At 38.7% G+C, this 26,885-nt stretch overlaps 1 protein-coding gene across 2 annotated transcripts in view; it reads right to left on the bottom strand.

The window, feature by feature from the left end:
• Nucleotides 1–26,027, bottom strand: part of tpst1 (tyrosylprotein sulfotransferase 1) — a 37,440-nt gene extending 11,413 nt beyond the window's left edge. Inside the window, exons 1-3 of one of the 2 annotated variants that reach the window (XM_079610880.1) lie at nt 25,600–26,027; nt 13,866–14,893; nt 3,319–3,517 (exon numbers count right to left, since the gene is read on the bottom strand). In XM_079610880.1, coding sequence (XP_079467006.1) covers nt 3,319–3,517; nt 13,866–14,698 — 1,032 coding nt within the window. In that variant the 5' untranslated portion in view covers nt 14,699–14,893; nt 25,600–26,027. The remainder of the gene's footprint in view (nt 1–3,318; nt 3,518–13,865; nt 14,894–25,599) is intronic. The other variant, XM_079610879.1, reaches the window with a different exon arrangement.
• Nucleotides 26,028–26,885: the final 858 nt, after the last annotated feature.

Genomic DNA, 26,885 nt, shown 5'->3' with positions numbered 1-26,885 from the left:
TTGGGGTCAGTATGTTTTTTTTAAATGTTACACTTTTATATTTATATTTTAGATCAAATCCATGAAGCTTTGGTGAGAATGAGAGACTTATTTTAAAAACATTAAAATATCTTAACAACTCCAAACTTTTGAATGTTATACATTTCAATTTCAAATATTTTTTAATAATGATTAAAACGATTTAATCATATAACAAATATGTTATTACTTATAGCTGATGGTTACACTACATGACATTTTTAGTCATTAAATTAAAATTCTTGAAAATGGTAGAAAAGTTTTTCAAATCGTATGAATCCAACATGCATGTACTCAGAGTACATTTCAAGGCACATATTGGTCACTGACCTACATGTTTAGTTTGCATTGATTTCAGCACACCAAGGCCTGAGAATACAATACGAGCAAATGAGAGGCCTACTGATCTATCCTGAAAGCACTGCAATATTTCAAGCACAAAAAAACTCTGAATTGAATGGATGTTAAAACGACTCGAAATAAAACGGCTCATATTCTTTGCCCTCTGAAGCTCAGCTTGCTTCTTCGACTTCAAAAATAGTCGCACCACAGTTCACAAATTTTACTGCACTCGTTCTGTGTTACGGTCTGTCTGCACTGCACACCTTGTGAGCAGATCTTAGATCTTCGCTGTTGTGTGTGTGTCGTACTCCATGTCGAAGGAGGGAAGGGGGGGGCTTAACGACTGATCCATGCAGCTGTGTTTGATCCAGGGGAAATACACATTAATGCGCTGCAGATGTGCTTCTCCCAATGTCTCTCTCTCTCACACACACAAAACCTCGAGTCAGAAAGATGGATCTGGCTGTTGAAGGAGAGGGACTACAACAATAGCTTTTCAAAAGAATGCTGAATGAAATCTGGACTGCTTCGAGGGGCACAAGCATGCACAAAACCAGCCAAAATAAAAACACAAACAAACAAATAAAAGATGAAAGACAAAACAATTACAAACAAACAGCACACTCCTGTGACCAGTTTTAAACCCCCACCCCTCAATTTTCGAGCAAAACAATAAACATTCACGATTTTGCCCATGTGCGTAGAAAACTGTAAAAGCTTTCCATTTTCCAATTTGTTAGTCGAACTCCTTTTCAAAGAAAACAGGGCTTTGAAGCTCACAGTATTTCGGTAAGAACAGAATGAGATTTACTCATCATAAGAAACATATGGAACTGACAGAGATTGGCACCAATTGAATCGCTGAGAATGATATGTCCAAAAAAAAAGAAAACAAAGCAATTGCTCAACTCAAAGGAATCTTCACTGTGTGGGAAAAAGGGAACAACTGTCATGACAAAGCAGAGCGCAACTACAAAATAGTTCAAGGTTGACAACCGCTTCAGATTGTTTTCGCAGAGATGGAGTATTAAAGGGACAGTTCACCAAAAACTCATCCTCAAGTTGTTCAAAACCTGGATGACTTACTTTCTTCTGAGGAACACAAAAGAAGATATTTTGAAGAATGTTTTATGGCAATATAATCAATGGGGTCCAATGTTGTTTGATTGTATTGACAAAAACACAGAGACATTTTTCTACATGCCATGAAGGTGAGTAAATACGGTAGTTACAATTTCATTTTCGGGTGAGCTATCCCTTTAAAAACATTCACATTGGATTTTGAGACTGTCCGATCACCATCGTGTTCCTACAGCAAAGAAGCCGGGATGAAGATGTGGCCAGAAAACATTGCCCAGCCATTTCAATGCCACTGATAATTTCCCAAGGATAGGAATCTGACACAGCTTTCCCATCAATCCCTCCGACACTGATAGAGCTTGACAGGGGCCTCTCTCAGACCTTGAAGGGGACAAAAAAACAACAACCCACTCTACACCGTGACTGTGGTTCACTGCTCAAGTAGCATAAAAATGCTTTCCACCACAGTCAGCACTCCATCAAGTCATGCCATTTTCCTAAGTTTTGTGTTGATTCAACGAAAATGTATCCTGGCCAAGTTGTCAGAATAGTGAATTCTGACAAAACCACCTAGCCCAGCTTGAGTGGCATGGTATCCATTATTTAGTATGGCACATGGACAGTGCAACAACCAGGCACAACTGTAAATCACAGCACCTCAAAACCTTGAAGGCACATTTTTGATAGTTTAGCATTTGATTTCGTCATAAACCGCTGCAAATGGATAGCAGCTGTGAGGGAGTGTGGTGTAATACTGCTAATGTAAGAACTGAGCCCAAGTTCTCTTTACCAAAAAAAGACTTCCAGTCAGAGCGAGAAGAAAGGGACACTCCGAGGTAATGTTTCCGTCATGTCTATGATGATTCTGAGCTATTGATGATAAAGTGATGCTAGCAGCTACAACTATTCTTGAACTGTCATAGACTAAATTAGCCTCCAAATTGGTCTAATCTTTAGCGCTGTAAAGAAGGTTGAGACGGTTTGAAACTTGAGATAGTTTTGCAACATATCCATATTATGTAAGCTTCACATTAGAAAGAAATGACACATAATGAAGTGAAATGAATAGAAAATAATGCTAATGTAATGACGGAATGTACAATCGACAAGCTCGGCTCATAATAGAATGTACATTTATTAAGGTTTAATAAATAGCAGGCAGTAAGCTGGGTCTATATCTACCAGTGAACCATGAATCATTAGCAATCAATAATCTCAGAGAAATGATGATGACAAAATGGATTCAACTGTCAATCAATGTTTGGTTCTTTATAAAGAACACCCACTTCATCTTCATATTGTAAGTCTCTGAAACACAACTCTATCAACATAAAACAAAATGGCCAATGTTTAACCGTATTTGTACTTAATTTAAGACTTGTCTTTTTTGAGATAGGTTATTGCTAGCGTCTAGCTTTCTAGACAATATAGCAAAATAAAAAAAGATATACATTTTACACACACACACACACACACACACATCCAATCTGCATAACCGATCTCCGCTAATCCCAGAGGTGCAACTCACACCTAAGTACCCGTTTCACACATGGAGATGCTCGCGCCTGCAGGATGTGTGGAATGTAAATGGCTTTTAATACTTGGATTAGAAAGTAAAAAACAAATACTGAGCACAAATTAAGCTAAGCGATACCCAATCCTCTGATCCCAGTCTCATAACATATAGCCCAGCTTGAGGAACACTTTTAACCCGCATACTTGGCAATGTGTCAAATGCGTACGTCTGATCTAATAATAGCAGCGAGATGATTTAGTAGCAGCGGATGGAGGAAAATGAGGTCGAGGTGCTTTAAGGTACAATTGAAAAAAAGGAGATAGTGTGTGTCACCACAGGAGATAGTGTGTAGCGATGCTCACCCTTCTAGTGTTGTCCAGGACAAGGGGGTCGGGCCGGCCGTAGTTGGGAGGGTTGGCGTGGGGATCATAGCCAAGCCTGGCCAGCATTGGGGCGATGACAGGCATGTCCCGAAGCACATCCGGGGGGATCTTACCCACCCACTTGGATAAGGCCTCCACGTTGACAGGCTTGATCACCTGGTCTGTAGATCTCTCTACCCTGTACAGAAAAAGATGTGTGTCATTGGAGCGGGAACACATACACAGGTGCTTTACAGTCTCACTGTATTGTCTTACTTCAACAAGTATTCATTACTTCAATGAGCTCATTGTTTCTGCATTAATTATTACATTGTTTATATTAATACATTTTTAGCCAACTGTGATTTTGTACATGTACATTTCTGAAATAAATAACTTGGACAGTTACCTCTGATAACAGATCACCATAAATTGTAATATGGACTCATGCACTTTCTGTAAAGCTGCTTTGAAATGATGTGTATTGTGAAGCCCGCTATACAAATAAATGTGAATTGAATCTTACCACAGTAATGGGTCTGATTAGATCAAGCAATACAATTAAAGAAAGCACTATGCTGTGTGTAATGCTTCAAATGAATGGCCTTTCATTCTCCAAGACCATCTCCCAAATGTATCTCATTTCATATTCCACACTATCCTTATATTTGATTAAGGTACCAATGACATTGATGAATGTTTCTTGATTTGCTAGTCTAGATGTGTAAGTTTCAGCACAACCTGGCAGAGTTTCAATGGCTTTATGCTGCAGTGAAATAGCTCACTGGTCTTAATGAACCCTAATAAATAATTATAGTTTTTACAGCTTACTGTAGAGCATATCCTACTTTCTAACAGCAGAACCTGCTAAATAAGCCAATTCTGTCACTGCACCATAAAATATGTGGATTCAAATTTGCAGAGATATTAAAAATGAATCGGGCATTATGTCACACCCTGGGTAAATTATTCATATGTCTGAAATTAAATATTTACAAACCCATGGATAAACCAGAGGATGCCAGATTTTTGTTTAGAGAGAACTAGGAGTGGCTTACTCATTAGGATTAGATTTCTTAGGTGTGCCGAAAGAACACCACAGACAGACACAGATCAACATGGGCAAACCTCACAGTAAAACAAGCAGCTGTGCAAATATGATACACCGGCGTTTTGCCAGAGAAGTTTATCTATGTATAATCTTTTTACTCTTTTTAACTGTATCCACTGTACGTCCGACTGATTGCACTGCATTTTATTTCTGCATCCTCTTTTTGATTCTAAACTGAACTCAAGTGGCAGTGAGAATTGGGTAAGAGACAAACATAAATGACTTATTGGGGAAATTGAGAGATGAAACCATGATGATGACCTGGGTCTGTGGTGTAGTAATGAGTTTGACGTGTAATTAAACTTGAGATTCTGTGGGGTGTGGACTGGATCGATTCCATTCCTAAAGCTTCTGAACAAATATTTGGGGTGCGGACTGGTGGGGCAGTGAACCAGAGGTTACCCCGTGAGTCAGTCCTAGAGCTCCTCCTGTACGATTTTAGGGGAAATCGGGTCTATTGGAGACGACCAATAGATTTCTTAAGCACGCCGAAAGAACACCATAGACACAGTCTAATCACCATTGCAAAATCTCAGAGTAAAACTGGGAGCTGTGAAAAATATGATAAACCGGTGTTTTGCCAGATGAGAAGTTTATCTATGTTTAATCTTTTTACTCTTAATTCCTTTTATAACAATCATATTTATATCTCTTTTAATTCCTTTTATATCGGTTTTAATTTCCCTTGTTTTTATTTTGTGATTATTTTAATTCATTTCTGTGTAAAGAACTTTGAATTACCATAGTTTGAAATGTTCTATGTAAATAAACTTGCCTTGCCTAGCCTAGGAGGATATAGGTTACAGATATCACTAATATTTGCACAGAGATTAAATAAACCTTTTTTCCAAGAAAACTGGACCAAACTAAACACCCATCTCCTATGACAGCAGATGGGAACAGCAAATATTGGGTCAATCTCACAAAGCCTGTCTAGAACATGCGTGGGTCATATTACCCCTGAAAATTAAGAACATTATTCCCTCCATCTCATTATTATAATATATTAAAATAAGTCATTATACATAATTTTACTATCTGTATTATATTTTTAATTTGCTAATTTTTATTTTAAAAAGTAAAGTGTAGGCTATTACAATAATGATACTTTTTGTATACTTTTTGGTGGAAGAAGATAAGTGAAGTGAAGTGTGTGTGAATTGAAGTGAAGTATGTGTGAATTGAATTGAAAAATAGAAATAATTATTTAAATTAAAATTAAATTCTCACTCTCTGTTTTCCCAACTTTCAATGCTGCTTCTTTTTTGGGCTGAGATGACTGCAGTTGGAGTCGGATAGAGTCATTGAGGCCATATTCCCCGTTTTATTATTTCGTCCCTCATAAAAAACACTGGCTCCAGATGGGAAACAGATTATTATACTCAATCCCCATCTGCAGCCAAGACACGGGGGATCGTCAGCTCCACATCAGAGTGCTGTGTGAATCCAGTGCAAAACAGCCCGTGAACACCCTGAGCCTATAATCCCTCAATACAGCAAACAATGACACAAAACCAGCAGCAAGACTCATGCTGGCATGCTTTGTGTGTGCATGTGTGCAACCAAGCAAACGACCCAGAAGTCACTCTGACAACCTGCCTCGTCATGCCTCCTCAAACATCACTCACAGGGCCGTGACTGGAGACAGTCATGAGCTGCCATACTCTTCATGAATACAATCGTAATGTCGAATATTCTGAAGTGTGTGTATGACAATCTAAACAATTTAAAGAGAAAAAAAATAGATCTAGTCCTTGTCTCCTCTTATTCCTGGAATGCAAGAACACAGCGGTCTGTGAGTTATTGAATTCACCTTCCCATCACACCCTCCCCGACCTCAGCCTCAGTGTTAGAGACCTGCCTCTCTCCCCAGGCACCACAAAGTCCATTTATACTGGCAAGCCGCTCCGCTGTACATTTCATTGTTCAAGTCCCTGGCCGACGCAGTCCTTCACTTCTCTAATCCATTTACATTGGAATTGCACTTCGGCTGCAACATGATTAATAGATTTACTCTTTCCCAGGACAGAAAGGACCGGTTTCTTTCTTTGCTGCAGTTATTTTCCTCAGTGGAAAACTTCAAATCATTCATTAAAAAACAGAAAAAGCAAGCACAAGTAAGCGTGGACAGGAGGAAAAGCCATTTCTGACAGGCTGGCAGTGGATGCGTCATGCTATTCTCTAGAAAATAACATCCTCTGTTCCGCAGTTGCTATGGCCAACACATGCCAAACACACAGTCAGCACTGACGCTCATTGGTATGAATCTCTTTATGATGCAGAGCTGACACCCTCTGAGGTGAGATTTGCATCTGTAAGCTTTGTAAAAGCACAAATATAAGATGATTGACATGATCATTTTCATGGCCATTATGGACTAGGGGTGGGACAAAATATCAATATATCGTTGTACTTCTTTGTGCGATACGAGAATCGATATGCTGGCGTCAAATATTGATATTTTAATTAATAATATAAGGCGCTCCAAATCGATTTCCCTGCTCCCAGCGTCACTATTCATGGCTCCTCGAGGTGGCGCTCAACACAAACTTGTTTATTTAATAACTGAATAAATAAATAAATAGTATAATGTCACTCTGACATGCCAATTTTAATTTACACAGTAAGAAATGTTTGATATGAAATCATGAGAATTAACAAATAAATATCCAATATCAACCAATACAATAATTTATTATATTAGCTTTGACATACAGGTCATGGGACTGGATTTAAATAGTGATTTAACACTTTCAAAAAAAGTTAAAAAGTTAAATTGACAGCCCTATTTATTTTAAATGTGACTATTTGATTTTTGGCCACTCAATTTAACAGAGAAAAGTGTAAAAAGGAGAATAGATGATGGAAAGAGAAGAGGAACAGGATGAAAGCCAGATCCAAACTCGTGTCACCCACTTGTGTAGGAGCACATGTGCCAGCCGCTAGACCACGTTCCCCTTCAACGACACATTTAGCCATGAAAAATATTCTTATATTCCCATATTTCCCATAAAAGGTGAGTATCTTCAGTGTGTGTTCACCACCCACGGCCCAGTTGTACAGTACAGTAACTGCTCCAATACCAACACAAATCACTATGCTGTCCATAAGCGCCGGAGTTAGAGAGATGAAAGATATAATTTAACTTCGCTACTGCTACATCCGTTACTCCTCAGCAGGAGCTATATGACAGCAGACGCTGCATATATCATGATACTGATGGTGGCAATCCACTTGATTTTTGCAGCTCTCAAACAAATATGCTGCCCTTTTCTCGCCTTATTGCGAGTACACAAACACACGCATACGCGTTTGTAAGGTCACGCGGTGCTACCTTCTGGAAGAGTGGCTTAATGGTCTCTGGCTGTTTGTCAATTATTCATGGAGGGCGCTAGAGCTTTTTGCATGATGGTGTAGTACTAAATCCAAATAACAGAGCCCTGAGCTACATGGGCCACTCGTGCTAATGGCCATGTCTCTCCTACCAGTCACTTAAATCATGTACTCAGAATTGATGTTAATTGGCAGGCTCATGTCTGGTGGCCCATACGTTAGTCAGAGACAGAGTCAGAGGTGGTGAGCCACTGATCAATAGCAAAAAAAACAAAACAAAAACAGATAGAGACCCGTCTCTACCAAACCTAAGTGCAGAGAGCCGCTCCCCAGGTAGGTATTGTGGGCCAAATTTAATGGACTTGTATTTGTACGTCCCCTCTGGGATGAAGGGCGAGGTTCAGTGTTTTATCGCCAACCATTAGGTCCCTAAAGGCTCCCCTCTGCCTAACATCATATCAGTGCCTTCTCTGAAATGAGCTATGGTGGTTTCGTTCCCCTCAAGAACTGCAGAACCATGAAGGCTTGAGCTGGCATGCTTTTTTCTGATGCCTCCAAGGAGAGCAGAGGCGCCTCTTTGGCCGAATCCTACAGGAGAGCTCCTCTGAAGGGCTGCAACATCATGTCTGAGAGGTGTTGTTGCTTCTGACTGATGAAATATTCATGAATGTGTGCACAATGCTAATTTATCGGAGACCTTTAGATCAAATGTTACACAACAGACATGAAATCGTTATACCTACTTGCCGTATTAGTGTTTCAGAGAATATTTTTTTGCATATTTTAAAGTGCCCCATATTATGCTTAAGTTTATTATTTTATTTTTAGGGTCTGCTATAATACATTTACATAATTTAAAGTTGAAAAAAATTATCATTGCTGCAGCACCTGTTTTTAACCCTCTGCCTGAAACGCTCAATTTAAATTCCTGTCTCTTTAAAGCCCCCTTCCAAATTTCAGTCTGTTGTGATTGGTCAAATGCTTAGAGTGTGTGTGTTGGAAATGTAATGCCCCTTACCATAATTGGGTTCCAGCTCCCAAGGCTTTATCTGCAGCTGTAAACATTATTATATCTATGGTAACTATGGTGTCGGTATCTTAAGTTCATACCATGTTTTTTGGCCTCGCAACAATTCTTTGAGGATGGCAATAATCATGTTGATCCAGTTCAACTCACTGACTGAAAAGTGTCTTGGACAAAATATGTCCATAATGCATCTGCAAACAATCTACATATAATGTCCCCCTTTTAAATACATATTAGCGTATGTAGACGGTGTTCTGAAGAATGCATGTGCTATTATCCACCCATCCTTTCTCCATCTCTCTCCTAAGGGATAGGTTAGGACCCTAGTCTCTCAAGCCTACTGTCACTGAGACGTGAAAAACAGCAGTACCGGTCACTTAGCATTCATTAAGGATTTTTATGGATATCCAAAGCAGCCAGACAACCCTTCAAAGAGCCCACGAAAGTACAGGAATAGGGATCTTGTCAGTAGAAGGACTTAAAATAACAGAGCCTGGGATGGACTCACTGAAGCAGACACCAGGAGCACTCAAGTCTTGCCTCAGGACACATGGGATATGGGTGCAGAATAACAACAACAGTAAAATACCTGTTGAAGTCACCACAGATCCTCCTTTGAGATTCTTCCTACAGCACCACATAAATCTCCAGAAATCCCCATTAAGCCTGGAAAGCCTGATCAAGCAACCGTAAGAGGAATTATGAGTTTTGCAATGGTATTGGTATAAAAACTGCCAGAAAGGAGAGCTGGGAAGCTGCAACAATGCGCGCAACGCACGCACGCACGCACGCACGCACGCACGCACGCACGCACGCACGCACGCACACACAAAAAGACTATATAGTCCTACTCTATTTTCTGGAAAAAATAAATAATACTAATTTGTTGATGCTTGCTCATGCAAACCTCGCCTTCATGATGCTATAGTGCAGGCGTCACCAAACTCGGTCCTGGAGGGCGGCTGTCCTGCCGAGTTTTGCTCCAACACCTGAACCAGATAATCAGGGTCTCACTAGGCATACTAGAAACTTTCAAGCAGGTGTGTTGGAGATGGTTGGAGCTAAACTCAGGACAACGGACCTCCAGGACCGAGTTTGGTGACCCCTGCTAGTGTTTTGGACCATTTATGACTTAAGTTTCCTTCCGTGTAAGCCTATGGTTTTTCTTGTTTTATAGTCCAAAATTGCCCTCCTCAGTCCCTATGTACAAATATGCCTACTTTCCTACTATATAGTGGGTTAAAAAAATAAAATAAAATAAAAACTAGCATTACCAAATTCATACTAATAAAAAATATGCCTAAAGTACCAAGATGACCTAGTAATTTCACAGAGATTGTGAAGTGCACATCCAAAAGACACTTTACCATCCCAGGTGTGGTGTGTCCGGATTGCATTCATACTAAATACATTCATGCTATTCAGAACATACTTTTTTAAACGTTTTTTAAATGGTTCCTCATTAAACGTAGCACCTATGTGGTTTCAGACACACCTAGTCATTTAGAAATGTAATAGCACACCTAACCTTAAAGGGTAAGTTCACCCAAAAATGAAAATAATGTCATGAATGACTCACCCTCATGTCGTTCTAAGCCCGTAAGACCTCCGTTCATCTTCGGAACACAGTTTAAGATATTTTAGATTTAGTCCGAGAGCTTTCTGTCCGTCCATTGAAACTGTATATACAGTATACTGTCCATGTCCATAAAGGTAATAAAAACATCATCAAAGTAGTCCATGTGACATCAGTGGGTTAGTTAGAAGTTTTTGAAGCATCGAAAATACTTTTTGGTCCAAAAATAACACAAAATAAGACTTTATTCAGCATTGTATTCTCTCGGTAAGCTCTCGGACTAAAATATCTTAAACTGTGTTCCGAAGATGAACGGAGGTCTTACGGGCTTAGAACGACATGAGGGTGAGTCATTCATGACATTATTTTCATTTTTGGGTGAACTAACCCTTTAACAAACCACATCATTTAATTTACACTCAAGTACAATAACTTATAGGTTTGGGATTTTGGAAAATGTCCATAACAACTAAACAAAAAAAAAGTTCCACAATGGTGTAAAAAAAAAAACTACGGCAGTTTTTTTGGATAATGATCTTAAATATGAGAAGCTTTTCTAGGAAACTTGGCAGTCAAATTCCTAGTAATTCAATTTATTGTGAAAACGAATCCCTTAAGGTTGAATCCATCAGTGTCATGGCACAAAAATCCACTTGTCCATGGCAGATTTTTTTGCCATAAAGCAATTCGTTACATCGCGAGACCTGATATCACAAGTATACAGAGCATACTTCCTGACGCTGCGGCTGGCGGGGTTAACCAAAGTTGCAAGGGTGGGTTTTTCCGCTCACAAACGATAAGAGTGTACGAGACAACCAACATTCAACCCGAAAACAGTTATATCACCATTCCAATGACTCCGAAGCGGTTCAGTTAAGGTAAAGAAACCTGCATAGTTCACCTTTAATACACAGAGATTTTGACCTCATATAGCTTTAGATTTAGTCTGCTTTATGTAAGACTTCACTTCAGTATTAGGCTATTATTATAAATTATTAATTAAACTTTAGTGTTAACTTGTTGGCAATGTAAAATTAATCTTGAGACGCAATTTAACACGTTTTCATGTTGCCATTAAGTTTTCTAAAACCCTGCCAGTAAACAAGTTATACACCTCCTCCTTGTGTCATGACTCCTGAGAATTAACGTCTCTAATTTAAATTTTAGAAAAATCATTGCATTGATTCACACAATTTAACAAAATCAGTCAATTTTCACAGAGGTTTCAATTTATTTGCTTTAAAAATTGTGAAAATATATGTACTATCACTGTATATCTGGTTTATCCCTGTATACAGAGCATATAGTAAATAAAAATGTTTATTTATCTATTTTTAAGTTCATTGCATTAATTTCGTTGCAAATATTTAAACATGTTTTTAAGCCATTTAAAAGCAAATACTAAATATACAAATGTATTTGCATCTAAATATTTTAGTAAATACATTTGCAGGTAAGGTACTAAGAAATAAAAAGAGTTACATATTGTTTATTTGCAATAATATGTTAATATTTTAATATGATTTTTCAGTTTATTTTACTTCTTGCATGAAAATCTAATTTTGAAATCATCCTTTTAAAATAAATAAGAGTACTGTACATAAACATTCTATGTGAAATAGTGCAAAAAAAACAAGTTGTGTTTTTGTTGTCATTATAATATTGCCTAGCTCTAATCTAAAGGAAATGAAAAGAACTGATGAGGAGAGAGGATAGAACAAGGTCAGAACAAGTTTGCGGTTCATTCAGCTCACAGATATTTGAACATGAAAGACAGACCTGAGATGCTTTGAGAACAAAGAGGGGAACGAAGAGATATGCTCCAGCATCCAAATTCCAAATAAAAAAAGAAAAAGAATGTGTGGGTCCACTCTGACCATAAGCTTTTCATTTCTAAAAATAGACACTAGACAGAAGCCAAATTTCTTCATGGGACATAAAAGGGCTCAGTTGATTCATGCGTCAATGGCGGTGACCCTTTGTGCTTTGGAGATTTCGATAACTTCTGCAGGCCATGTGTATATCTAAAATGCCTTAAACCACAGCCACACCATGTGACCAGCACTTTGTAGTTGGGATTTTTCTAGTGATTAATGAAAAAGCGACTAACCTTGTTCTGTTCTTGAATATGTAGCTCCCTAAAGTGCAGAAACAAATTACATCTGAAAAGCATCTGACAAAACAAGGTTGCATTTACAAAAAAAGAAAAGAAAAAAGGCACGAATTTAACCAACTATGACATCAGATGGCAGTCTTTACATTATACATCAATTTTTCCTACTGAAAAAAAAAATGTGGGACTCATGTTCCAACATGCAACTACGTGTTTTATTGCAGCAAGAATGTGCCGGTGAACTACACCCCTTCATTTGGTCTATTCAGGGCATGAACTGTGCAGAGAACTCATTCATTAGATTCACGAACATACCCTAAAAGCTGCAACACAACATATTGTGGTCAAACTGATCCTGAACACAATTGCACCCAAGGGATGATCAAGTTGTTATCTGAGAATAACGTATCCCTGGTCAGTGAGAAATTCAACAGTTATAGTCTGAGTCTGACAGAGAGAAAAACGCCCACACACATCTGCAAAAAAATTATCACGGTCGCCGCATACACAAAGTGTTGTTTATGTTTGGAATAGCACACTACATACTAGTCTGATTATTTCTGGAGCATATATAATAGTATGCATAGTATGCACAGTATATTAACTTTCTGCATGCATGGAATACCCAGGTGATCTAATGCCTTGCACTTGACTTTACCATCTATTTCCATGGTGGCGAATAAACGGAAGTAATTACCAATAAAGATATTTTATAGCTTTTTCTTGACTAATTACTTTTTAATTTGTTTTTTTAAAAGCTGAAATAAAATAAAAATGTAATAAAAAAACTTAAACAAACAAACAAATGAATGAATATAAGACATGTTTCCTTGGCAACTAATTGCAATAAAATAATATATATATATAAATATATTCAAAATATTAATAAATTCTATAAATAATGCTAAAATATCAATACTATGACTTGCAGAACAATACAATGTGACAGCAATGTTCATCACACACTGTTCCACAGTTTCTAAATTAATGAAACAAGGAAGTCATGTAAAAGCAATGTAGTGTATTACTATTTGAAACGTCATAATACGTCACATGCTGTTTAACACACTTGTTTAAATAATAGGCAGTACACAGCATACTGTGAAGTATGCCGTAAGCAGTACGCTAGTATGCCAAACATAGCCTGTGAGACACAAATGGCTGGTGACATTAACTAGGTAAGATAACTGAACCGAGCTTAATTTATCCAGATGACTCACAAACCCAAGATACTCATGCTGGAATACTAAGCTCAAAACCCTGCTTTGGCTTTTACAAGAAAACAAATATAACTTGTTTAAATCAGACAGGAAACCCCTGACCCCACACAAGGTAAACAAGAACTGTTGAAGCATTCAGTACCCTCACACAAGTCAATGGCACTTACTTGGAGAGTGAAACACCTCCTACTTTTCCAATGAGCTCCTCGTGATGGAGAACTGCATCATTCCAAGGAATGTTCAGGAATTTCAGAAGCGTCCTCATCCACTTTTCTGGGTGAAGAACGAGCTGTTCGTAGTGCATAGGAAGGCACTTGTCCGCTGCCTCCAGGCACTGTGTGTACATTGTCTCAATGGCCCGGTTCCACTTTGTTAGGCAGTCCCGGTAGCTGCTCAAGTCAAAGCCAGCAATGGTGACCTTACGGGAGATCATAGAGTGGACGGAGGCCCTGCCGTCGCGGACCATGAGGATGAACTTAGCATGAGGGAAGATCTTAGCCAGATAAGTGAGTGATTTAAGAGCAAAGGGATCTTTATTACATAGGAAGTTGGCAGGTTCTCCGTGTTTTACGATAATCTCCAGTAGGAAAGCTTGCATGGCTGAGTCCAAGACCTCATCCGTCACTCCAGCTTCATCTAGACGCATTTTCTCCCGCCCAGAGCGGCTCCACATCTGCTTCATGGCCAGGATGCGTGGGATAACGCGTGTCTCTTCCCCACAGCGTACATCGGGGTGAGCGTCCAACATTGCCCTCATAAGAGTGGTGCCACTGCGAGGGACACCGCCGATAAATATAAGAGGCATGTCTTTATTGTAGATGAAGGGGTTGCTAAGGTTCTGGCCCGTACGCAGAGTGGTACGCAGGCTACTCACCAGTGGCTGGCTGCGCTCCTCTATCCGGTGGTGGCACTCCATGGCATGCCTACCCAAGTAGAAGACCGTGACGGAGCTGATGACCAGGCAGGCCACTAGCAAGTTCTGCTTCAGCTTGCCGATCATCTCGGGGACGAGTGGGAGGGCCGGTAGAGGATCCAGTGGAGGAGTGGGATGGGGAAGAAGCAGATAAAAGGGATGGTGAGGTCGGGCAAAGTGCGTAGATGTGAGCGCCCGATACTCAGGACTGGCCGTGACGGAGCAAGTGGAGGCTGGGATCTGCTGTACGCAGCTCTCGTTGAGTACCTGAATCCATCAGGCCTGAAACACACAATAGAACAGATTAGCCTCCTCATATAATTGCAGCATTTGTTTGTCAATTACTATTATGCATGACCATGGTAAAGGTAACAGCCTTAGGAAACTGTAGTTTAAACATGTGGCATGTAAGGATATCATGGTAAGAAAAAATGTCCACCACTTAATAAACTTAAGCTGCCTTTTCACATTTGAATTTGCAATCTTGATCAGTGGTGCTGGAAGTTGTTGCTCTACGCAGACTCCCTACTCTGTTTATAGGGAGTGGTGGTACTGACCATATATTATATAAGAAAATATATTTTGTCAATGACGTTCAGGATCTGTTGAGCTTAATTTTTCTTTCCGTTTTGCTACCAAATCCTCTGCTATCGTCTTGTCATCTCATATTGTTATTAATGTCATCTCTCCTTACTCTCATGTAAAATCTGACTCCTGCTGCACTGTGCAGAAACTTTCAGTTTATATTGTAGCGTCTGTTGTCCAACTGTTTTTATTTCTATAAAAAGGCAAAACGACAGTGGGGGCTGTTCCGCGGTGAGCAAGTAAAGTAATTGGTAATGTAACAGTGTCACACCGTTAACAAACTACCGCAGCAAGCCTAGTGTCAAGTTATTAGAAGTGTACACTTTGGGCCTGTCCAAACACCCACACTTGCGATCTTGCACCGGACCACTTGTCTACTTACATTACGTATTTCCTGTATGTGGCCCAAGTGTTTAAGTGGGCGTAAAGACCGCAAGTGTGAATCGAACTTTTGATTCTAAAGTTCATGGCAGAATAGATCTGCTACACTGCTGCTGATGCTTTTATTGCTGCTGCTCCTGTAGGTTATTGCTGCTGCTGCGACAGAGCAAGTACAGGACTTGGTACTGCCAATACATACAAGAAGACATGCTGCTGCTGTACAATATACCATACATGAATTACCCGTAGCAGGTCTTTACAGGTGGAGCTGGGGAAGATGGAGGGTTTCTGAAAGCGTGCTGCACTGTTAAGGCAAATGCTACCCAAGTATTTGAAGGTTGAGTATCAAGCTCATTGGCAACCGGTACAATACAAACCGAGTGTACTGTACGTCAGAAAATTCCCCACCCCCAGCAGATCTACCGCCAACACATATGTACTGCTGCTGCTCCGAAGAGCCATAGGAACGTGTGTATGCTATCTATGTGTGCCTGGCCCTTTAGATTTGAGATATGAGAAATGGGGCATATGCTTGGTCTTGGTGGACTAGATCTGATCTGACTAGAGCCCAAGCAGATCAAGCCGTTAGACATGTGAGCTGCCATGAGGTGCATATAAAGCGTATGAAGCATCTCGCAGTGTTGCCCTATTGACTTATCAATGTGGTATTCTACATATGTGCCTATATACCAGTGTATGCGTGCCACTAAACTAAGTAGTTTGGGACGTAATGCTTGGCTCTAGTGGCCTATTAAACTATGTGTGCCAGGGCCTGCTTTGCCGAATGGCTTAAATCTAGTGGCCTATGACTATGTGTGCCTGAGCCGAAATCTCAAACATGTCCAATTAGAAAGTGCATTATGAGTGGCTTTAACAAATGGTAACACGTTGCAGGCTAATAGAGATGAGAAAAGAAACTCCCCACGACCACCTGAGCAAATAGTATGATTATTTAACATCGTTTGATAATCGTCATTGTCAAACCCTCTTTACTCATTTGAAAAACGGATGAATAATGGAGTATGACTAACATGTATTCAGCTGACCAAGCCCAAACACGCACAAGTAAATGAAAACATCAGCTTTGAAAAGTGTTGTTAGAAGTTTGTAAATAAATTATGTTGGAAACTCAGAAGCGAATACCAGGAGACTTGGTTGTATCTTCAGCAGGATTCTTTATTAAGAACACGAGCTGTCGGTAGCTGCAGTCTTCATGTCTAACTAAGACAGTGTTCATTGTAGTTTATATACCTTTCAAGGGGGAGGGATTTACATAGAGGTGGAGACACTCTAAACAAAGCATGTAAAGGAAGTACATGAGTCAGCTCATTACCTGAATTTCCCCAGCCCTGATCTCATCAGCATAACAATGTCATTCAAATGCATAGATGCTAATCCAATCATTGGAACCTAGATTTTACATTTTATAAATTTGTAGTCCAAGAAGTAATAAGCATTTTCTCATGTCCACTAAACTTTAGTCGCAGTAACCTTATGTAAAAGGCTTGCTGCTGCTGTCTCTTAATAAGCATCTCTGCTGTTGTATGCTAGTATTTTACTCCTGCATCAAATGCAAGATTGTAAAACACCTTTCTTAAACAAATAAAGGCATTGTTTGATGTTTCGTAGATTAAGCAAAGTTTCATATTTAAACGTTAATGCCCATCCCGGTTCTGGAACCCATAGTTCCCAAAATTTTGTGATGTACCGCAAACAATATACTTACGAGTCATTATTTTACGATATTTGGAAAAGAACTCAAATATTTGAGCCGATATTCTATTTATCTATTGTCGGAGTTACATTGCTAATGCATTACTACTTGCCATTTCATATCTGTCCCATGCAATGGTTATGCCAACAACACAATTTGAGAGTGAATCCCACATGTCACTTCTGAACTTCGCAGCCTGCAACCGACTGTCTGTCCTCACCATGGCATGAACACTTATTCAATGAATGACATTGAACTTTACATTGCCTGCTTGCTGCTGCATACATGTAAAATGCATATTCTCTAGCTGCTAATACTAGTAATTTAGTCTAAGCATTAAATTAGGACTGTTGACATGAAAGACACATGATTTAAACCTCATGAAATGGTTAGTTCATAAGGAATTGATTAAGCAGACTACACAAAACACAGATATAGAGTAAAAACCCATGCACTTATCTTAGACATAGAATTTCAGAGGATTTCTGAAAGCGTGATGCACTGCTAAGGCAAATGCTACCAAAGTATTTGAAGATTGAGTAGCAAGCTCATTGGCAACTGGTACGGCAGGAACCAATCAGCTGCGCCCCAATGGATAACGATTATGAACATGTGAGTAAAAGGACCTATTAATTATAGATCAAAGACAAATGCTGCATTTGGAATCATACTTGAAAAAACTAAATTAATCCCACTATTTGCCCTGTTCAACCAAAAAATGGCCTCAAAATAAACTGAAAAGAAAGAAGCTTTTAACAAAGCAAATGGACTAAACAAAAAATGCTAGCGAGGACAAAAATATATCAGACTTCAAAGTATTGGACGATAAGCACAATTGGATTTTGGAAAGCAATACTAGCAAGATATAGTGGTCTGAAATAAGAGACAGATCTGGTCGGATATCTTAAGATTGACTCATGTTTCCACCCACTCTCCAACACATCTCCACCAGCAACAAGATGCATGACCTTGCAGTCTTTAATTTGCACAGTGCGCTACACAACCATAAGGAGTGGGTGTCCAACTCGACACAACAAGCAGTGCACATAAAACTTGACCACACTGTTCTGGCTCAGGCACGTTGTTGTTTTTTTTGCAAGGTTTTTTGCTATTCTTTGACCAAACTGTAGCACAAGTTGGCCTGTGTCAGCACTGCACTACATAAACATGCTGGCAAAGGGTTAATGGCAAGGGAGAATCCCTGTGGAAAAATGATAGGGATAGATGATAATTGATGAATTTTACCAATTTATTGGTTATCAGCACATCCCGACTCATGATACCTTAGCTTCTGCAATAACCTTAAATGTTTGCAGTATATTGCCAATTAAACGGCAACCATAATATTTGTCAAAATAATCATACTGTGATTTTATTTGGCCAAGATTATGCAGGCCTTATTTAATGTCTTGGCACTGTTTTGATAACTTACAAGTGGAAGTACAACATTGGCCTTGGCGGCCTATTTTAAAACAAAATAAATCAATGAGCTGTAATTGTTGTTTTCTTAGTTTATTCTACCTCTTTTACTGCAAACCTAAAAACTATTACGACTGTCAAACACAGTTCAAAAATGTGCTCCAATAGGCTAATTTCCATATTTCAAAGACAACCATTTGAAACGAGATCAGTCGTAATCTTCATTACATTACTTACAGGTCTCATCAAGGGAACAAAAGGTGTGTGAAGGCATTAAGCCACTTCGCTCAAAGCAGTCCTGCGAGACCCTCTCAAGACATCCGAAGGAGGTTACCCACAATGACCCACCAGGGAACCCAGCCAATTGAGTTTCGTGAGACACCTGAGCCTAGAACCGCTGGGAATCTATTCCAGGATGCTAGTGATGGTAAAGTGACCCTTAATTGACACAGCTCTTCATCTCTGTCCACACAAAGGAGATTATCTGTGATCACCATTATTCATTATAGTCAAGAAATTCTTAAATAACCAATATTGCATTACCTTACATATGATGAGAATCCCCTATAGCCCCACACAGGTACTTGTGCACATAGACAGATTCAGATGCCATTAGGGAACCTCTTGTCTTGAGGCTGCAGGGAACTAATATGGATCACTAAGGCTGCGGTTTCCCTTATAAAACGGATAGTTCCGATCCTGGATGCTGATTGGACAATTCAGACGTCCACTGTGCTTAAACACATTATACAGTGTGTTCAATTATCAAGAGATCAATTATGTCAGGAAATTATGGATGTTAATTGGGTGGCAATAAAATTGGTTTAATGATATATTGGTTTAATATAATATAATAAATTGGTTTAACATTTTGATGATTGTTCTACAATAAAAAGGAGGGACAGAGAGAAATAGAGAGTGAGTGATTATTGTTCACTGGCAGTTGACAGCTGGGAGGAGTTCACATACTCAAGGACGATGCAGCATAAGCAAGCTGAATTTAGAAAATAAACTGTCACAATTGAATTTGTTTACTAAAAGGCCATTCACACAAAACATGTTTTTGGGCTTAAAAATCTGAGACGCAGGGCAGTGGAATGAAAAACAAAATTGTGCAAAAGAGTGCAACGGTCAAGCACATCTGTCGAGAACGTTTCCATACAAAAACTACGGAAAAGCAGTGCAGCAGCATGAAAAGACAACAACTTGGCAGTTCATGAAAATACAACGGAAAAGCAGTGCATTGGAATGAAAAAATGCATTCTGTGTGAAGGCACCTAACAATGTTAAACACGCATAATGTCACTCAACAACATTCCAACAACAACAGTATCATTTACACAGCCTCACAAATACGCATTATGTTTAACAGCATGGTGGAAATGACAATGAGGGAAATTACATTTTAATTACATTAGGCTAGCATTTTATGTGTTCTAAATATGAAACGACGCACAATAACATAATGCTCACAAGTTTGATGGCATGGTAAGATATTTAACTTGATTTTTTTTTTTCACATACCATGTCTCATGTTTGACCTCAATCTCTTACATACTAACATTGTGTTTCTCTTTGGTAGTCGTCAAACATACTAAATGATCCATTATTTCATACAGTTCACATTCTTATCCTAATTCGTCATCTATATACGGTTAGTCACTTTCTTTCTGTAGCCTATTCCTGACAGAAATAAAACTGCTCTGAAAAACAAACCCTAAATTCCATGTCGATGTTGTTCTTGACGTCTATCTTACGCCGTTAATCATACGCTTAGATGAACGTCAGAACCGCGACATCTTATGAACACCAGCCGCCTCTGATAAGTGCTAGGAACTTAAAGCTCTCTTTCAAGGTCTGTGCAGATTTACTTTGATGGAGAGGGCCTTGCTCGTGATGGATTTCTTGGCCACAGGCTGTTAGTGCTGACAGATGGTAAACAGGAATTCCACACCCAGAATCCTCAGTGTAATGGATGAGACTCTCCACAGGAAGAGGCGATGTTGTTCAGGAACATCTTCCCTGAAATGTGTCACAGGATGAGTCACGGTTTCATCCTCTTCCTTGTTTGTTTTAGGTTCAAGCTCACTTGTAAAATGTTCATATGTTAGAAACCCACTCCAGTTCATTCCACAGAGAAGAAGCGGATCTCAATTTTTGGCGAAGACACAAGCTGAGTGGGACGTTGCAGAGTTCAGACAAGTAAAGAGTATAAGACAGACACATTACTGATCATAAAGAAATCATTGAACAAATGGAAAGCATGGATGCTTAGTCATTTACAGACATTTTAAAGGCAGCATCATGTGGATGTAAATCACTCCACACCACAAAGGAACAACCTCTTAGCTGATTTACTATTGTGGTGAAGCAATGTTTGTTCTCGAGTTTCACATTTGTGAAAGAGAAATCAAGAAGGTGTTGGTATTAAATTAATAGAGCTTCCACACTTCTGTTATGGATATCCTCCACTGGATTTGACATTGATCTGTTTGGGAATCCTCCACAGGCTTGTGCTGAAACCAGACCACAGCACCACTTAATAAGACGAAGAGTCTGAGAAACATTTCTTTAACAAAACATGAAGGGTGTCTCATTCTTCTTTAACAAAACAATGGTGGGGGGGGGGTTGCATTTTAGCTTCTGGAATGAAGTGTCCTTCTTGTCTTGGCTACACCTTTCCTCAATGATGAGCTTTTTTGAATGAATGAATTAAATTAAAGGGTTACTTCCCCTGAAATTTAAAATTATCCCATAATTACTTAATTTATCCCAAAAGGCCTTTTAAAGTGAAGCGATGGGTTTTTTATTTATAACCTTATAAACTACTGTCTGCCGGAAACAGCCGAACGCGAGTCAAGTGACCTCTGACCCGACACGTTGGATGTAGGAGCAGCAGGGTGGTCTCCTGCGGTTCAAACTAATAGGGCTGGGCAACAAATTCAAACTCCTCTTTTCTCATATCGAAATCCTCCTACATTTCTCGTTTTGTACTTCTAATTTGTGACTGTTGTTTTGTTTTGCTCTATTCTCTGTTCGCCAATACGTCATGCGTCAGGGTCAGAGGTTATTCTTCCACCGGAACTAGACTCACGTATGGCAATTCCCGGAAGAAAGTGATAATGGTTTATAAAGTTATAAAAATAGATATCTTTCTGACAAAAAAACATCGCATCACTTCAGAAGGCCATATTAACACCCTGGAGCCGTATGGATTACTTTTATGATGGATGGATGCACTTCTTTGGGCTTCAAAATCTAAAGGTACCATTCACTCTCATTTTAAAGCTTGGAAGAGTCCGGATATTTTTAAACAACTCTGAATGTGTTTGGCTGAAAAAAGAAAGTAATATACGCTGGCTTGAGGGTGAGTAAATTATGGGATCATTTAAATTTTGGGGTGAACTAGGCTATCCCTTTAATACTTTTATTTAGCAAGGACACATTAAATAGGTAAAAAAAAAATGACTATAAAGACATGCATAATGTTACAAAAGGTATCCATTTCAAATAAAAATGCTGTTCTTATGAACTTTCTACTCTAACAGAATGCTGAAAAATATATTGCAGTTTCCACAAAAGAATAGGTAGTAGAACAACTGTTTTCAACATTGATAATGGTTAGAAATGTTCATTGAGCAGCAAATCAGCATATGAGAATGATTTCTGAAGGATCATGTGACGCTGAAGACTGAAGAAATTATGCTAAAAATTCAGCTTTGGCACCTAAGTTCCCTTTCAGATTTATTAAAATTACATTTTAAAATATATCAACATAGATTTTTTTTATATTACACTTAATAATATTGTATATTTTTACTGTTTTTTTCTCAAATAAATGGCACCTTATTGAGTATGAGACTTTCTATAAAATAAAAAATAAAACTCTTACCAACCCCACACAGTAAATGTATCAGCTTTCAACCATATTAGAGATTAATTTAAATGCAATTGTTATTTTTCGTATTAATTATAATTATTTTGTATTTATTTTTTTCTACACAAAATACAGTATATCATTTTGATGTTTATTGCTTATTGAGTTATCGGTCATAACATGAAAATAATTCATTATTGGCTTATAGGTTTCACTCACAAATATCGGTGGCGGTGCATCCTTAAATTTGTTCCCTTAAAAACTAAGATTGGATGTTTAGAAAGCCTGAGAAAGGGGGTTTCTTACACTAAAGAAAGTCTAATTCAGACATGAGAAAAGATCAAACTCGGTAATCTTCCCTTTCATACAACACTGATCCTTCCTAAGGAGGTTCAGTCTGGACCACTTGAACAAAACCCTTCAGAAAAGAAACCTCTGGAAATGAAATTCAGCACCAGTGAATGCACAACAGACAAAGTGAGCAGGATACTTTTCATTTGAGATACAGTATGAAGTCTTTCTGTTCAAAGAGCGAGGCATGTTCTGTGAATATTTGATGAAAAAAGTGCTCCATGAGCAGATCCACGCTATCATTCTCGAATTTGACAGCCGCGTGTTGATGGCATTTATGAGCGATCACAAAAGACACAAAAGGAGTGCTCCGGTCACATCTCAACCATTCCTTTAACAATCAATCACATGCAACCACTTTCTACCTGTTCAATGCAATTATGCAACCATTTCAGTTTGCACAAAAAGCAGTTAGAAATTACAGTTTTAGGTATAGTAGAAATGCACAATTTATCTGTACCATCTCGATAACCAGGTAATATTAGTGTTTTTTTATATTAGTTAGTATTGGTATTATTATTTAGATTATTTTTGTTACCAGTAATGGTAGTTAGGCTCTTCATCTAATCCTCACTTACAGCTAATCTTTAAAAACACTAATAATTATTTTTGTATAAACAGTACAGAATTGTAATAACAGCCGTAGCATCCAATTATTGGTATCAGAAAGGTAATATCTGGACATCCCTAACATATAGGAAATCCAAAGATGTTTCACTGAAACATTGGTTAAACCTGATTCTTCAGTCACTCAGGGATGGGACACAGAGTGGCATTATGACACTCGCTAATCTCTGATGGTCTTATTTTTTTACGACCTCTGACCCCAAGGCATTCTGTAGAAAGCCTTTTAAGATCACATTACTTCATCCACATGTTGACAGCAATATTCTACATTTCGAGAGAAGCTTTTAGGTTCTTGAATGAGCTTGAATAAATCGTGCAATACCGAACACATTTTGCAGCACATTTAAAATGATCTATGACAATGTCGACTTGAGAACGAAGGGGCCTAATCTAATATTCAGATGTACCAACTAGAGTGTTTCATCTAAGATGCCCAAAGTGCAGTGTTGCAGTGCTAAAACTGATCTGAAGTGGCAATTCAATCAGCTCACAAGCACAAAACCTCCAGAGTAATTTCTCCGTGGTTCAGAATTGGCTGACAATCTCGGAGTAAAAGCATCTCAATCCTCACTGCCTTCTACTGGCTGGGTCAGAACTACATAAGAAACACAAAATTAATCAGGATTAAATATATGATCCATCAATGTGGCCATGAAAGTAGGTTTTAGCCTCTAAAAAAGGGACACGACACCACAGGAGACACCTTTCTGCTTCCAAGCATTTTGAAAGTCCACATTTCAGGTCTCTGTACTCATTGCGCAAAATGCAAGGACAGATCAATACACAAGTGTTGCGCTTGTTAGATGAAACCACAAGAGAAGTAAGTGTTACAGCAGATCAGAAGTGTTATCAGAAAAAGACTGTCTATCAAACAGATATCAGTTGTTTAAGCAGACAGGGAACACTAGTACAATCCTAATCTAATGCTGAATTCTTAATAATAATAATTTAAAAAAAAACTAAGTACTTAACTATGAAATGTTGTGCTTTTTCAGCCTATACAACTAAAATATATAAATTAAACAAATAAAAATGCATTTGAAAAACTTTTCAAAAGTCTATGAAACTAGTCAACTTCATGGATCTCACAGATGTTTACAGCAGTTATGCGTCTAAAACTCAGTCGAGAACCCAGTGAAGTCAATAAACAGAGACATATAGGCCTACATACATAAATATATAAAAAAATACATACATAGAGAGAGAGAGAGAGAGAGAGAGAGAGAGAGAGAGAGAGAGAGAGAGAGAGAGAGAGAGAGAGAGAGAGAGAGAGAGAGATTAATTTCTGTGTTACGTATCACATCTAACAGTTAGTATACATCAGGTTCTCTCTCTCAGGTCTGACAAGAAATCACTCAGTCAGTGGGCATTCTCATTGGACTAATGTTTGGCCAGAGCACAACCTCATTCAATGAAAGGTATTTCTATTGTCCAAAATAATCTTTTGAATCTCAAGGGGGCTGTCTGGCCATAAATTATGAATTTGGCTGAAGGGACTACCAGGCTATGAGACTACAGACAGCTCTATTCAATACAACCTAAAGAGAACATACTCCCAATAAACAGATACATTTCTGAAAGGAATCTTTTAATTTTGTCACACTTAACATGTTCTTCACGACAAAAATCAGTGGAAGAGCTTATATAAAACAATCCACTATAAATCTCGTGTCTAACTACAGGCGCATTATATAGGCTATGTTTTGTTTTTATTTCCTTTGACATGCACATCATCATCATCATCAGGGTTTGATACAGACTAAGCAGTTGAATGACAGCTCGACTGCCGTCCTATACAGTTCAATTCGCTGGCACGTGCCAAGTCCGCATCATTTTCCCCCACTTCAAAACACACGAGAGGCAAGACCAGTTTTTTATAGACTCAAAAACTTAAGGCGGTCTAAAATAAGGAAAAGAGGTGTTTTAGTTCTCGCCGAAGGAAAGTGGATTGATATGCGGTTAGTAGGCTACGGGTGTTGTTGTAAATACATTGTAACGCTGCAACACTTTGGGGTTATATTTAAAGAGACGTACCTGGTTTGGTAGATCCGCCGCAATAGACGATTACTGGGTTACACACGAACTCTTTGTAGTCGGGGACCAACGCACAGACGAGCCATTCGCTTCAGCTGTTCCATTCACCGCTTTAAAATGCGACACTCTGGACGTCTCGACGCTGCACTCACCACAACTGTATCACATCGAAAGCTCGTCACCTCCACTGGGTTGCCAGATGCCCATTATATCGCTTAAACTTCACATAGAGGTAGCCTATTTATTTGTTCACTATCTCAAACAAGCACGACCTGAATGTCGTTGGATTCTCTTGAACTGATTATTTGGAATGTATTTTTTATATATAAATTACTGAGAGTAAATCTCCTCTCCGCATACATACCACTCTCCTTCGTGAGGAGCTTTTATCTCACAGGCAACACTATTACTGGTTCACTGTCTGAAGAAAAAAATAATAATAGCAACACTCTGATTGGCCCAGAGTCGATTTGACGTGGGTGTTTCGACGTATGCTATAGGTTAATGCACGAAGTTTGCTTTAACCCCGCCCTCTTTGGTTGTGTTTTGCAAGGGAGTACCGTGGTGCTACGGGGTTCTTAAAGGGAAAGCGCATATAAAATGGGATATTGTGCTGATAAACTAAAGATTTACAATATTATTATTGTTTATTATTATGGAAAGTCGGTATTCCAGTAAATATCGCTGACATTAACAGAGTAAAATATTATACACTTTAAATAGCCTAATTTCTTTGTATAGAAACTAAAACATAATTCTAAAAAAAAAACATGCATCTCTTTTATTTTAGAATTAGCCTATATTCATGACGCTTTTTTCTCTCGAATAGACACATTTGAACTGAAATACAAGTTTAAATGTTGCTCAATAGTTAGTGTTCATTATCAGCTAAATAGTGCTACTCCTTGAGCACCACCATATTTGCATGACATAAAATTTCCTATTTCTGAGCCCCTTTTCAAGTTGGAAGTCCAGCTTCAGGTGACATTATTCCACTGTTCCTTGTAGAAATTTGGAAACTCTACTTCCCGAGTTGAAACCTGGTTGAAACGCATGCAGCATTACTGGCAATAAGCTTCATGCAGAATAAGTTGAATTTGACAGCCATTACTGCACTAATAGACCATAACATGAAAACAGAGCACTCAGCTTCTCCAGACCCAAGATATTTTGAGCCCCTAAAAGCTCCCATCACCATAGTTTCTCAACCCATGTTTCATGTTTCTTACTAATGCGGTGGTCAAATGCACTGTAGATGTGAAGCTGACATTCTTCAAAAGAGGGAT

This window comes from Phoxinus phoxinus (genome assembly GCF_949152265.1).
Source record: "Phoxinus phoxinus genome assembly, chromosome: 4".
NCBI classification, from domain to species: domain Eukaryota; kingdom Metazoa; phylum Chordata; class Actinopteri; order Cypriniformes; family Leuciscidae; genus Phoxinus; species Phoxinus phoxinus.
Note: the sequence above shows the minus strand (reverse complement) of the source record. Positions and strands in the feature narration are given on the sequence as shown.